Below are 14,656 nucleotides of genomic sequence, written 5' to 3'. Positions count from 1 at the left end.
GTAATGTTTATAATTATATGAACACATTATAAATTCTGATGAATTTTCCCATTTATTGCAATCTTAACCATTGTTTTAACATGTGTAGTGGCGATCATGACATGACTATCCCATACATTGGCACGCATGAATGGATAGAATCTCTGAATTTGACGATTAAGTATGACTGGGAACCATGGTTTGTTGATGGTCAAGTTGCAGGGTCAGTATCCATCATTTAATTTACACCCTTTGATTTTATTTTTCAAAATCCAAACCAATGGGAATTTATCATAATTTTTTTTTTAAATAGAACTTAGTTACAAATATTCTGAAAAACAATATACTTAAAAAAAAGATAGAAAAAAAAAAAGCAATATTGTTTTTTTTTTTAAAGACTCATATTAATTTGTTTTTATTTTTCAATAAAGTTAAATTATCTCAAACATATAATTAATCATAAGATAATAAAATCTCTCGTTCATGATTTTATTAATAACAATTTTTTATTAGATGCTAATATTGTTCTAGTAATATTTTTAAACTAATATTAAATATCTTATAAAGGAAGATATTTGTAACTAAACTATCACCCTTTTTTTTAACTTCATGAAAATCTTTTAGTTTGGGTTTCTTTAATTTTATTTTTTAGATAATGATATTATTAATTAATTTACATATTTTTAACATGTGTCACGTCCATTTGAAACGGTAGAGATTATTTAAAAAAAAAACATAGAATGACAGAATCCAAAAAAAACAAAGGTACGTACGTACAGCAACTGGCATTAACTAATCCCTTTTTGTTTGTTGGGTCATCTTTAGATACGCAATGCTGTATGCAGACAATGTGCAAGATTACATAACATACGACCTGACATTTGCAACTGTGAAGGTAAGAACAGACATTAGCTGATCTAACTGTTTAATCTAAAAATATAAATAAGCAATTATGCTATCTTGAAAGCCTAATATTGGTGGTGGTGGTGGTGGTGGTGGTGTAGGGAGGTGGTCACACAGCGCCGGAATACAGGCCAGAGCAGTGCTTTGCCATGATGGATAGGTGGTTTGATTACTACCCTCTATAAAAAAAACCAATACGAAAATGTTCTCATGAACTAATTAATTAAATATTGTAAGCCCGAATCCATGTTTCGTATTTCAGCAACGAGATCTTTAATATGATCTAGCTTCTACTGCATATCAGAAAACTCAAGGATTAACGAGCCTTTTAGCTCCTACCATTTTTATTATTATTATTTTCTTGATAGAATTGATAGTAACTGTTCATCTTTGTACACTTTGTTTATGCCTCTTAATTAATATATGTTCAGATATGGATGGTCGTGCTTGAAACACAATATCTAAACATGTAATAATAATAATAATAATAATAATCTTAACCACCAAGAACAGTAGCCTTTTAAAAAAAAATTATTATAATGCTACTTTAAGAGAATCATATGAATTGCCCACTAAGATACAAGCACTCATTATTTAGTAATCGAGTGAATATGCAGGAGTTCACTATCAGAAAATCTACGAATACAAACAAAATTATCGAAGAAAAACTTACGTCGGTATTTTAGAGTGATATTTATTGACCGATTTTATTTCATCGCTAAATCCGTCGGTATTTACAGACATAAATAGTCCATCAATAAATACCGAGGGAATTACCATTGGAATAAAAGGAATTTTAAAAAACCAAAAAGTACGATGGTGTGTATTTTTTTATGGATGATTTTACCGACGGAATTACAGTTGGACTTAAACAGGGTATGCCATACAGTGACGTGTCACTAGTATTGACAAAATTGCCGACGGATGGACAAATTGAAACATTTTATCAGTAAATCCATCAGTAATATTTAATATATGAATTGGTCATCGACCCTCCCCTCCCCTACTTCTTCTTCTTTCCCTCTACAACTAAACAAAACCGCTCCCCACCCCACCCGCCCCCCATCCTTTCTCGACTTTTCCAGTAGTAGCAACAATTTTATTGTGGATTTTCCATTTTAAGTAAGTAAATCTATTATTTTTTAATTTGAAAACAATTTTGAAAACAATTTTGAAAAGTCAATTTTTTATTACATATTTTTTGTAGTAAATGTATTTTGATTGAGTGTTTACTTGTTTTATTATTATTTTCTCAAACAAACTTGTTGTATCGATACATGGTTTTGTACATGTTATGGTTTGTTTTAAATTTTGTAAAATTATATTTGTTTGTAAATTGTTGAAACTTATGTCGAATTACCGACTTAGGTGTGTTGTGATGATATAAATAATGACTTGTTTAACGGGTCCGTTTTATATTTTATCAATTTTATTGTCGAGTTATATTTTTTTGTAAATTAATGTGTACAAATTTGTATGTACATAGATAATTGATAATGAATTAAGAGAAGTATGAAAGTAAGTTAATTATTTACTTAACGTAATTAATTAATACATATTGTTGTTATCATTAATTGATATATATATATATATATATATATATATATATATATATATATATATATATATATATTCAATAGAAGTTATGGATGATCGTTCATGGATGTATAAGGATTCACCCCAAGGATTGAGGAGGATGGATTATTGTAATGGGGTTCAGGCTTTTATTAATTATGCAACATCTATTCCGAGAAATATTAGTGGAGGCGATATTAGGTGTCCATGCAGGAGGTGTCAAAATAAAAAGTTTCTTCATCTAGATGTTGTAACGATGCATCTTCTACACAAAGGGTTCATGGAGGAATACTTGTGTTGGTATGCACATGGAGAACCATTTGTTCCTCACGAGACCATGGTAGAGAGGATGGTCGGATCAACTTCTAATGCTAACAACGTGCATGGAGTTGAAACTAACAACAGTAATCCTTATAGGACTATGGTTATGGATGTGATGAGAATAAATTAAGGTTATATCAGTCAATGTCGAATCTTAGATGAAGAACCTAATGCAAGCACGACCAAGTTTTTTAATCTTTTAAAAGATTCTGATGAACCATTATGGGATGGCTACACAAATCACAATAAATTATCGGCCATTGCATAGGTGTTTACCATCAAGTCGGAATATTATAGGTTAAGTGAGGTCGATTATGACAGAATTATCGAATGGGCGAGAACTTTTAAGCTGTTAAGTACATGATAAAACCCCTTGGTCTAGGATACCAGAAAATTGACATGTGTCCAAACTTCTGCATGTTGTACTACTACCTTGAAAATGTTAAGCTAACCGAGTGCAGGGCATGTGGGTATTCCCATTATAAACCCAGAACTAGCAAGGAAAAGACTCTTGTAGAACATAAAAAAAACTTAGATACTTCTCAATCACATCTAGACTGTAGAGGTTATTCATGTCACTAAACACTAATAAGCACATGACATGGCACCAATCACATAATACGGTTGATGGAGTGATGGTGTACCCTTCCGACAGTGAAGCATGGAAACACTTTAACAATATGCATCCTCACTTTTCAGCTGAATCAAGGAACATTCATCATGGGCTATGTACAGACGAATTCAATCTATTCGGGTCATTTGTTGCTCCTTATTCTTATTGGCTGGTTATACTAATTGTTTACAACTTACCACCGGGGATGTGTATGAAGCTGGAGTTCGTGTTTTTATCACGATCATACCAGGTCTTAATAGTCCAGGCCAGAATATAGATGTCTATCTTCGACTATTGATTGATGAGTTGATGCAGTTGTGGTCCTCTAACGTGTTGACTTATGATGTATCGATGAAACAAAATTTTCTTATGAGGGCAGCTTTAATGTGGACTATCAATCATTTTTCGCCTTATGAAATGGTTTCTGGTTGGAGCACGCATGGAAAACTAAAATGTTCATACTGCATGGAAAACAACAAGGCATTCACGCTAACAAACAGGGGTAAAACGTCTTTTTTTTACTGCCACCGGCGTTTCTTGACAATGGATCACATGTACAGAAAGAAAAGAAAGCATTTTTTTATTGGCAAAATTGAAAAGGATGTTGCACCCCCGTGTCTTTCCGATGAAGAATTGTATGACGTGATGTCAGAATATGGTGACATTGTGTTTGGTTTCCAATTCGGTAAGCAGAAGTTTTCTAGTTTTGGTTTGACCAACTAGGTAAAGCGAAGTATTTTCTAGGAGCTTCCTTATTGAAAGACCAATCTCCTCCACCATAACCTTGACATCATGCACATAAAAAAGAACATGTTTTAGAACATTTTCAACACTGTCATGGACGTAAAGGGAAAGACAAAGGATAATATCAAAGCTAGAATGGATATAACATTGTTTTGTCACCGTAAAAATATGGAGTTGGTTTATGTTGGGTCACCAGTCACAAAGCTCAAAGCAATTTTTGCCTTAGACAAGAATGCACAACTATTAATGTACCAATGACTGAAGAACCTGCGTTTTCTTGATGGACATGTCTCGAACATATCAAGGTTGGTTAATTTGTTGGATTGCAGATTGTATGGAATGAAGAGCCATGACTACCGCATGTTTATACAAACACTCATTCCATTAGCTTATCATGATTTATTGCCAAAGAGGATATGAGATGCACTCATGGAGATCAATCATTTCTTTAGAGATATATGCTCCAGCAAGTTGTAGACACAGCACATTGAGAGGCTTGAAACGAATATCATCGAGACAATATACAAACTTGAGATATTCCCTCCTTTATTTTTTGACTTTATGGAGCATCTACCCATATATTTACTGTACGAGGTAAAAGTTGGAGGCTCGGTGCAATATAGATGGATGTATCCATTTGAGAGAGATTACACAAGAAATGTAATTAAAAATGTATATATTTTCATTGGTTTTGTTAATTGAAAACATTCATTTTATTCCATCCAGGTACTTGTTCAACCTTAAGAAAAAGGTAAAAAAAAAGGTGTATATTAAGGCATCGATATGTGAGACCTATATTGTTAAGGAGATCTCAATATTTATCTTATACTATTTCAAGCCTCATTTGAGAACAAGAATTAATCGCGTACCAAGGCATGACGATGGTGGTAAAGTGCTTTTGAGGGGGAACTTGTCAATATTCTTCAATCCTGGACGACCCGCACCAAAAAATGTTGTCAGGCGAAGATATTTGTCTGAAATAGAATTCAGACAAGCACATAATTTGTGCTATTTAACTGCGGTGAACTGAGACCTTTTATTTAGTAAGTATACTACTTAAACTTTGTTATTAATGGACTATTTCTCTCATATAATATTACAAACTCATACATTGTTGAATATCTCGTAGGCAACATCGTCAATATTTACTGTCTAATAACTCACAGCTGACCGAATCTCAAATCTTTCGATTACAAGATGACCAATTTATGACGTGGTTCAGAACATATGTAAATACTATCACAAACTTATTATCTATCGGGATACTTAATTTCGTTATAGAATTCTCGATCACTATTCATTATTGTACTTGATGTACCAAGTTTATAAAATGGGAAGGAATGTTAGCGCTACATTGTCTTTACTACGTCTAGGTCCTGAAAGAAAAGTGAAGTGCTACAACGGATATTTTATTAATGGCTACGTATTTCATACTGAATAATATAGGTAGGGTAGAAAGATATATAACAGTGGGGTTTGTGTTAAGGGATTGACTTCTAATGAGTTTGAAGTTGACTATTGTGAGAAATTAGAAGAGGTAATTGAACTGCAATCTCATAGAAAGCATAACAGAGTCTTTTTATTCAAATGTTATTGGTATGACACCACTGACAAAGGAATCAGAGTAGATCTTCATCATGGTTTGGTCGAAATTAACTTAAAAGCTAGACTTCGCAATGTCAATGATGTCTTTGTTTTCACCAAGCAATGCCAACAAGTTTATTACACATACACCCTTTACTTTAGAAAGGATTGTTTAAGAGTTGATTGGTTATCCGTATTGAAAATCAAACCTAGAGGTCATGTCGAGGTTCTTCAGGATGAGAACAATGACTCAAATATCGGAAATGATGTCTTTCAAGTAAGTGAGTTGGTTGAACTATATCGAGTTGCTCCATTGATTGACTTGGAAGAAAATTCAAATTTTCGCGTCTTCGATAATATTTTTATTGATATTGATGCTGAGGAGTTGAATGTTGTTATGAGCTCTAGCGGACAAGCACAAGTTGATGAAGGTGATGATAGTAATGATATCAATGTAGAAGATTGTGTTGGAGCTGACGACGAGTCAATTGAAGAAGAAGAAGACAATTCTGACTAACTATGAAAACACGAAAGTATTGTAATGCCATAGTTATTGATGAAATTCTCAACAAATAAGTATTTATTTTATAAGTGTTATTTGAATTGGTGTTATTATGTTGTGCGTGCAACTTTCAATTTAAGTATTTGTAAGATGGATAGATAGGGAATGTAGATACAATCTGTCATTCATTGTGCAAAACACCGATGGAAACATCGACGGTTTATGTTCGTCAGTGTATTTCAGAGGCAAAGGGAATTGTTTCCCTCCACTAGGCATTGTTCACTATACAAACCATTGATGGAAATACCGACAATTTGTGTATGTCGATGTATTCCAGACATGAGGGGAACTGTTCCCCTCCACTAGGAATTGTTCACTATGCAAACCATCGATGGAAACACCAACAGTTTGTGTCCATCGGTGTATTCCAGAGGCAAAGGGAATTGTTCCTCTCCTCCAAGCATCGTTCACCATCAACAACACCGAGGGAAACATCGACGGTTTGTGTCTGTCGTTGTATTTCAAAGGTGAGGGGAATTGTTCCCCCCTTCTCATATCGATGATGGGAATTACTTAGTGTCAGGTTCCCGAGGGAATTACTGATGGAATGCGAATTTCAATGCATTATTAATTAATGTTGTGTACTATTTAATTTTTTTACTGATGAAATCACGGACGAACAACAAAAAATCTGGAGGGTTTTTGGAAAATTTTAGTGCGAAATGAAAATTTTTAGGTGTATTTACTAAGGGAATCACCAACGGATTAATTAAAAATAATATTATTTAATATTTCATCGAGGATTCCCTTGATAAAAATGTAGTATAAAACCAGCAAGAGCGTTGGAAGTTCATTTTTCTCAATTCTCTCAATCTCTCAATCTCACTCTCTCAATCCTCTCATTATCTCCAATCTCACTCTCTCAATCCTCTCCTATCTCAAGATCTTCAAGTATTTCCTCTCAACACAATCAACAAGTACATATGTTGAATATTTTGATGTATTTTTTTTCTTATTTTTCTTCTTTTCTTTGGTTTATTAACAATGTATTTTCATTTTTTGTATTAAATGCAGATAAACTCTGAAATTAAACACGCTATTAAGGTAAGCATTTTCCATTCCTAAAATCTATATTTGTTTTTCTATTTTATTGTCTACATTGCAATAATGTTTTATTATGTTTGTTGAATTTTAATTGTGTTCCTTAAATTTATAGTATAAATGTTAATTGAATATTTAGAAGGATTACCTTTCAATGTAAATTTGTTTTGCTTTGAGTTTGTTTGTGTTTAACAATTTATGAACAACTAATATTTTATTAGTTTTATCGATTTTTAGATTCACAAACATTAAGGTCACCCGAGTAATAACATCGACATTTAAATTATCGATAGAGATTCCATTGTTTCAATGGAGTTAGGTTTCCATCCATCCTGATTGGAAACCTCATGTCGATGCATGGTTTTCAAGATTTCAGGTTAGTGTTAACTTTAAATTTTTAACTATTTTTTTATGTAAATTCATTTACTTTATTTAGATTATTGATTTATTTTTCATAAATTGTTAATGCAAGGGTAAATTTGAATGGGATAAAGAAAATGACAATGTTGCGAGGAGGGTTTGAGAGAATCACTCTACAACTAGGTAACAACGAAAACAATACGATAATTATTTTTTATTTTAAATATTAAATTTTTATTTTTCATTAACTCATATATAATACGTTTGTATTATATAGGTTAAGTGATTTTTGGTATGAGGCGCACAAAAACTAAAAAATATGCCAGAGAAAATGCTCTGCCAGGCTGGAATGACGTGACGATTTGGAAGGATTTCATGCCGCAATACATCCCGGAGGATACATGAGCGGAATATATTCAGCACGTGACATCCAAGCATTTCACACAACGCTCGAAGTCTGGTTTGAGGAACCGGAGTCTGCAAATTCACGGCTCGGTTACCACGCACACCAGTGGCTTCGTTCCTTTCGTTTCACATGTGAAGCAGATGGTAAGACTAATTTTAATCACATCTATCTTTAATTAATTTGTTGTTATTTATAAATATATTTAACTTGCAACATTTTTTTCTTACAGGCTACTACTCTAGGACATGAGCCGAGCCCAATGGAGCTTTTTGTGGAGATGCACGTGCAGAGTGAAAACCGCCAAAAGGGGGTGCAACAGTTCATCGACAACTGCGCTCAATACTTTGTGGTATGTCAACAACCATTTTCTATTGTAAGTTATTATTTTCTTGAATTGAATTTAATGGTTTTAATTTTTATTTCCAGGAGACATATAACAGCTAGTTGAGGGAGAGATACGGGGGACGATCCATCGACCCACCCGGACTTCGATCCAGATTCATGGATGGAGGCACGATCATCTGGTGGACCAGATAGAAATTGGGTGTACGGACTCTCCAACACTACGGCCGCGAACTTGCGGACGACCCATAGTGTCTCAACCGTTAGCGCCCAGTCTCAGGAGTTCGTGGCCTTACAACAACATATAGCCCATCTCATCGAAAAATATGAACGACTCTCGGCAGATTATGAACAACTTTGTCAAATGTCATGGATATTAGATCACAAATGGAAGGTACGTGTGTGCCCCCTTTTTGGCCGTTTGTTCCTAGGAACGACCAGCCTCCTCCTCCTCCTCCTCCTCCTCCTCCAGCACCGCCATTGTTTTAATTTAATTTTTATTTGAACATATAAATTTGGAATGAATATTTGGATTTTATATTATTCAAGTTTATTTTTACATATTTCAATTTTATATAATTTTATTTTTTATTATTATTTTCTTTCTTTGTTCAAAAGATTTTAAATATATATATATTTTTTAATTATTACAGATGAATATACAAACGAACACAATCCGTCGGTATATTCCAGAGGCGAGGGGAACAATTTACTTCATATGCCACTATAACACTGTTACATCACTGACGAAATTATTTTGTCAATATTTTACAGAAGGTTCAAATAAATTTACAATAAATGTCACTACCAATCACCGACGGAATAATTCCATCGATGTATTAAAGTGAGTAATTTTATTTTTTTGGCACACATTTTTTGTTTGTAAAACCATCGGTGTTTTTTTACTGACATAAATGACATTTCTAACGAATGGATTACCGATGAACAATTTCCATCCGTAAATCTGTCGGTAAACTTTTTGTCGACAGATTGTTAGTGTAAATACCGATAAAAAATTCCGTCGATAAAACTGTTAATTTTGGTAGTGATATGAAGCAAACACTCCAATACTTTCCCAAAACTATGCATCCTCTTCTTGTTTAGCCCAATAAAACTCACCGCCACCTCCGACCATGAGATCTCACCCACAAACACCACCAATATTATCCAAATCTGAAGACGACATGGACCCAATGACCCGGCCCGCGCCAGCCAGTACCACAACCTCTCTCAACGTCCCTTTCCCATCCTCTCGCAAAAAAGGAACTGGGGTTCGACCCTGGCTCTTACTAGACTCAACTGGCAAGCCCAGGTGGTGGAAGTTGGCAAGCACGCAATCATGCATCGTACAGGCCTTCATGCTCGTGACCTTCGGATCCTTGACCCGCTACTTTCTTACTTGTCTACTGTTTTGGGTCGAGAGAGAGCAATTGTTATTAATTTAGAGCATGTTAAGGCGATTATTACTGCACATGTGGTTTTGCTGCTGAATTCTAGAGACCCTTCTGTTACTCCATTTGTGGAGGAGTTGCAGGGGAGGTTGATGTTTCATTACCACGCTATTAAAGCTCAGGTTTTACTGATTCTTTTCTTCTTCTTTTTTTAAGCTGTGATTAATTTTTTGGGTTTTTGGTTTGGTGTAGAGTAAGTGAACTTTTGCGCTTGTTTAATGTTGAATATAAGATTTTAAAGAGTTTTGATGTGAGTTTGTGTTGGTTTCTTAAGAATCTATTTGTTGTTAATATTATTGTTGCTGCTCCTAATTTTATTGGATTTCAAAGAAGAAGGAAAAAAATCTAATTCAATAAGAAAAAAGAAAAAAATCAAATTGAAAATATATTAAAAAAAAAAAATTAAAGGGAAAGAAATTAGTTGTAGGTGTATTGAATGCTGCTTTACTATGTATTATTTATGGTGCTATGGTAGAAAATACTTTATTTGAAGATGATGATGGTGTAAATACATTTCGTACTTTTAACTCAACTCGAGCATTTTTAAATTTGAAAGAAAAAGTGTTATTGACCCACTGCGGAGTGCAGGCTAATATGATAGTTATTATATTATTACGTAATTATTATTTTTTAAAATATTTTTTAAGAAAATATATTGAGATAATATTTTTTATTTTTTTAAATTTATTTTTTATATCATCACATCAAAATAATATAAAAACATCAAAAAAATATTAATTTGAATTAAAGAAAAAAAATTTAAAATTTTAAAACAAAAATTAAAGAATTTTTGAGGTGCAAAAAAAAACATGTTCTAATAAAGAACTTCAACCCAACCTCAAATTAGAAAAAAACAAATTGTCATCACCCTACTTTTATACAATACAAAACAAGTCCCTTCAATTTATTTTCTCTTTACAATATTGAAAAAAAAATTAAATAGAAAAAAGAAAAACATCTAAAGAGGAAAATAATAAAATTGAAAATATCTTAAAAGGAAAAAAATTTAAGGGAAAGAAATTGGAAATAGCCTTAGGTATGGGTGCAGAGCCAAACCTAATATTCTTGGGTCTCGCTATAGCGCCACACCCAATATCAATGGGTCTGGTTGCTCAGGCAGACTCAATATCCTAAAAAAAATAAAATTGAAAATGTCTTAAAATATTTTTTAAAAATATATATTGAAATAATATTTTTTTTAATTTGGTAAAATCTATATTTTATTTCATCACATCAAAATAAAATAAAATAAAACATCAAAAATATTTATTTGAACTACAAAAATTTTTTTAAAAAAAATAAAACTTTTTTTAAGCATTTTTGAAAAGTAAAAATAAACATGCTTTAATAAGAAAATTCAATCCAACCTCAAATAAAAAACAAATATCATCACCCAACTTTTATATAATATAAAAAAAATCTTATTAATTTATTTTCTCTTTATAGTATGGAAAAAAATTCAATAAGAGAAGAAAAAAATTTAAGAGGAAAATAAATCAAATTGGAAATATCTTTAAAAAAAATTAAAAAAAATATTAATTGCCGATTTATTGTACGCTGTTTTGCTATGCATTAGCAAAATTCGACGCGGTAAATGAACATCAATGGCTTACTCTTGATTTCTGGTAAAATTTATAAAAGGCCCATAATGTTGCCGTAATGGAACTGATCATTTTTAGTTTCTCTAGAAATCAAATCCTTGCTTTTCTAGAACCCTCCCACGTGTTTTTCAAATTGAAATTTTATATATATATATATATATATATATATATATATATATATATATATATATAATCAAGAAATAATTAAAATTAAAATACTTGAGCTTACAGTACAAGTCTTTCACTCAGTTGTGTCTAGTAACTTTGTTTCTTAAAATAAATATTTGATCTAATCAAATGATAATTTGTGCTAATAAAGGTAAAAAAAAAGTTGTCAATGAAAGAAAATTGAATAAAATTATGAAAGCTCAATTATCAAACAACCTATAAAAAAGGACAAAACAAGAAAAAAAATTAAAAAAAATGAAAAAAAAGATAGGGGTCGACCTGGGTTAACTGGTTATCTCTGCAACCATGGACATAGGATTAGGATAGATCCATAGAGAGGAAAGTGAAGAAAAAAAAAAGCACAAAGATCAATGCCCAAAAAAATATATGTTGAAGAATGAAATAAAAAAAATCAATTTAAAAAAAAACAGAAAAAAATCAAAGTCAACTCATGCTAACCATCAAAACACATATCGTGGTCATAAGATCGGAACTAACCACATAACATAGAAGGCAAACACAAAAAAACAACGAAGTAAAATTCTTAATAAAAAAAGCTTGACGATGAAACCAAGAAGTAATAATTTAAAAAAAATAATGGAAAAGGATCCAAGTCAACCCAGGATCGGGCTAACCCGCCATAAAAACAAGTGAAAAAAGCATGGAAATCAATTAAAAAATCAAATTTTGAAGGAAAAAATTTAAAATAAATCAATTTTATAAAAAGATCTAAAAACACCAAAGTCAACCCGTGTCAAACTTCGAAACTCGTTATCCTAGCCATGAGGACAAGACTAACCCTATAGAAGGAAAAACAAAGAAGAATTCTTAACTAAACAAATACCAAGGGATTAAATTAGGAAGAAAATGCAATAAAAAAACATTCAAAACAAAAAAATAAATAGAAAAAAAGAATGAGAGTCAAATTTAACATAAAAATAAATTAAAATCAAATGCATATGGTTGAAATTGAAAATAAAATTTAATTAGTAAAAGGGCATAAAAATCAAAAGAATGAGTATCAAGTTTGACATAAAAATCAAATTAAACTGAATGATAAGATGAAATTGAAGAAGAAAAATTCAATCATAATAAGATTAAAAAAAAATCCTTTTCATATTCTGCAGCAACTCAATAATCCTTTCCTTGGTTATTTGGTCTGATAGCAATTACACATTATTTTGGTGCAATATAGTTCATAAGAAAGTAAAACAATTGATTCTATCTTGAGTGCTAAACGTCTAAAACTTCCCCTTTTCATATTGGCGATATCTGCATATCTTCATGAAGCCTCTGAGAGGAGAATCATGGGATGTTTCTATGATTTCCTGAAAATCTTTCCACCAATTCATAAAACTGCTTTTTTCCAAGAAAATGTCAGGAGATACTGCATAGTTATTGATTTGGTCCATCACATACTGCTCAAACATATTCAGACGCTCTCTCGCTGATTGTTTCTCTACATTACTTCCATCCTTCAACTGTTTGCAAGAAATGAGAGCCTCCTCCACATTCATCCAAAAGCAAGAATCCTCAGTAAGACTACCAGCCACATTTTGTTTCTTCTTATCGTTTGGTGCGACTGCAAGTTTTTCTGTATGCTCCTTTTGCCATTGCTCCAGCAGAATATAATGTTTAGTTAATTGAGAACGAGGACAAGAAGAACACTTTTGCAAAAAGAAAAAACTTATCTTGCTGTTTGAGTTCTGCAGCAACTCAATAATCCTTTCCTTGGTTATTTGGTCTGATAGCAATTACACATTATTTTGGTGCAATATAGTTCATAAGAAAGTAAAACAATTGATTCTATCTTGAGTGCTAAACGTCTAAAACTTCCCCTTTTCATATTGGCGATATCTGCATATCTTCATGAAGCCTCTGAGAGGAGAATCATGGGATGTTTCTATGATTTCCTGAAAATCTTTCCACCAATTCATAAAACTGCTTTTTTCCAAGAAAATGTCAGGAGATACTGCATAGTTATTGATTTGGTCCATCACATACTGCTCAAACATATTCAGACGCTCTCTCGCTGATTGTTTCTCTACATTACTTCCATCCTTCAACTGTTTGCAAGAAATGAGAGCCTCCTCCACATTCATCCAAAAGCAAGAATCCTCAGTAAGACTACCAGCCACATTTTGTTTCTTCTTATCGTTTGGTGCGACTGCAAGTTTTTCTGTATGCTCCTTTTGCCATTGCTCCAGCAGAATATAATGTTTAGTTAATTGAGAACGAGGACAAGAAGAACACTTTTGCAAAAAGAAAAAACTTATCTTGCTGTTTGAGTTCTGCAGCAACTCAATAATCCTTTCCTTGGTTATTTGGTCTGATAGCAATTACACATTATTTTGGTGCAATATAGTTCATAAGAAAGTAAAACAATTGATTCTATCTTGAGTGCTAAACGTCTAAAACTTCCCCTTTTCATATTGGCGATATCTGCATATCTTCATGAAGCCTCTGAGAGGAGAATCATGGGATGTTTCTATGATTTCCTGAAAATCTTTCCACCAATTCTACACTAAGGATTAAAAAAGACCCAGGTAAAGGCATATGGAAAAGGATTCAAGAGATTGTAGGGAAGAAGAGTACCTGAGTTCTGAGTAGAGAGAGCTCCTGAAAATAGGCCTTAAAAAGGGTTATTGCAGCTCTATGAACGGAGAAGGAAGGATTGCCTTTGGAGCACAAGGATTCAAAGAGAGAAACCAGTCAGGTACCTAGCTATAGGGGTATTTTTGTTATTTTATAGAGCCCATTTGTTATTATCACTTGATGGAGATGTATTTGTCTTTTTATGTTTGTTATGTATCGTAAATTACTTCATTATCATCGTAATCTTAATTTTTAAATCTAGTGTCAATAAATGTTTTTGTCTTTTAATATATATATATATATATATATATATATGTGGTGAAATGATTAAATTACCCCTAAAAAATTAAGTCTTATTCATTAAGGATCAGGGGTGTTTTGGTATTTTTATAATGATTTTTTTTATAATAA

At 32.3% G+C, this 14,656-nt stretch overlaps 1 protein-coding gene across 2 annotated transcripts in view; it reads left to right on the top strand.

Annotated features, from left to right (window-relative positions):
* Nucleotides 1-14,656, top strand: part of LOC112325867 (serine carboxypeptidase-like 18) — a 28,541-nt gene that overhangs the window by 2,435 nt on the left and 11,450 nt on the right. The window contains exons 12-14 of one of the 2 annotated variants that reach the window (XM_024592993.2): nucleotides 89-202; nucleotides 805-874; nucleotides 984-1,279. The exons of the other annotated variant lie outside the window; for it this stretch is intronic. Coding sequence (XP_024448761.2) covers nucleotides 89-202; nucleotides 805-874; nucleotides 984-1,067 — 268 coding nt within the window. The 3' untranslated portion in view covers nucleotides 1,068-1,279. Of the gene's footprint in view, nucleotides 1-88; nucleotides 203-804; nucleotides 875-983; nucleotides 1,280-14,656 lie in introns of those variants that run through there. 2 annotated transcript variants of the gene reach the window in all.

Source organism: Populus trichocarpa, chromosome 1, assembly GCF_000002775.5.
Source record: "Populus trichocarpa isolate Nisqually-1 chromosome 1, P.trichocarpa_v4.1, whole genome shotgun sequence".
Lineage (NCBI taxonomy): Eukaryota > Viridiplantae > Streptophyta > Magnoliopsida > Malpighiales > Salicaceae > Populus > Populus trichocarpa.
Note: the sequence above shows the minus strand (reverse complement) of the source record. Positions and strands in the feature narration are given on the sequence as shown.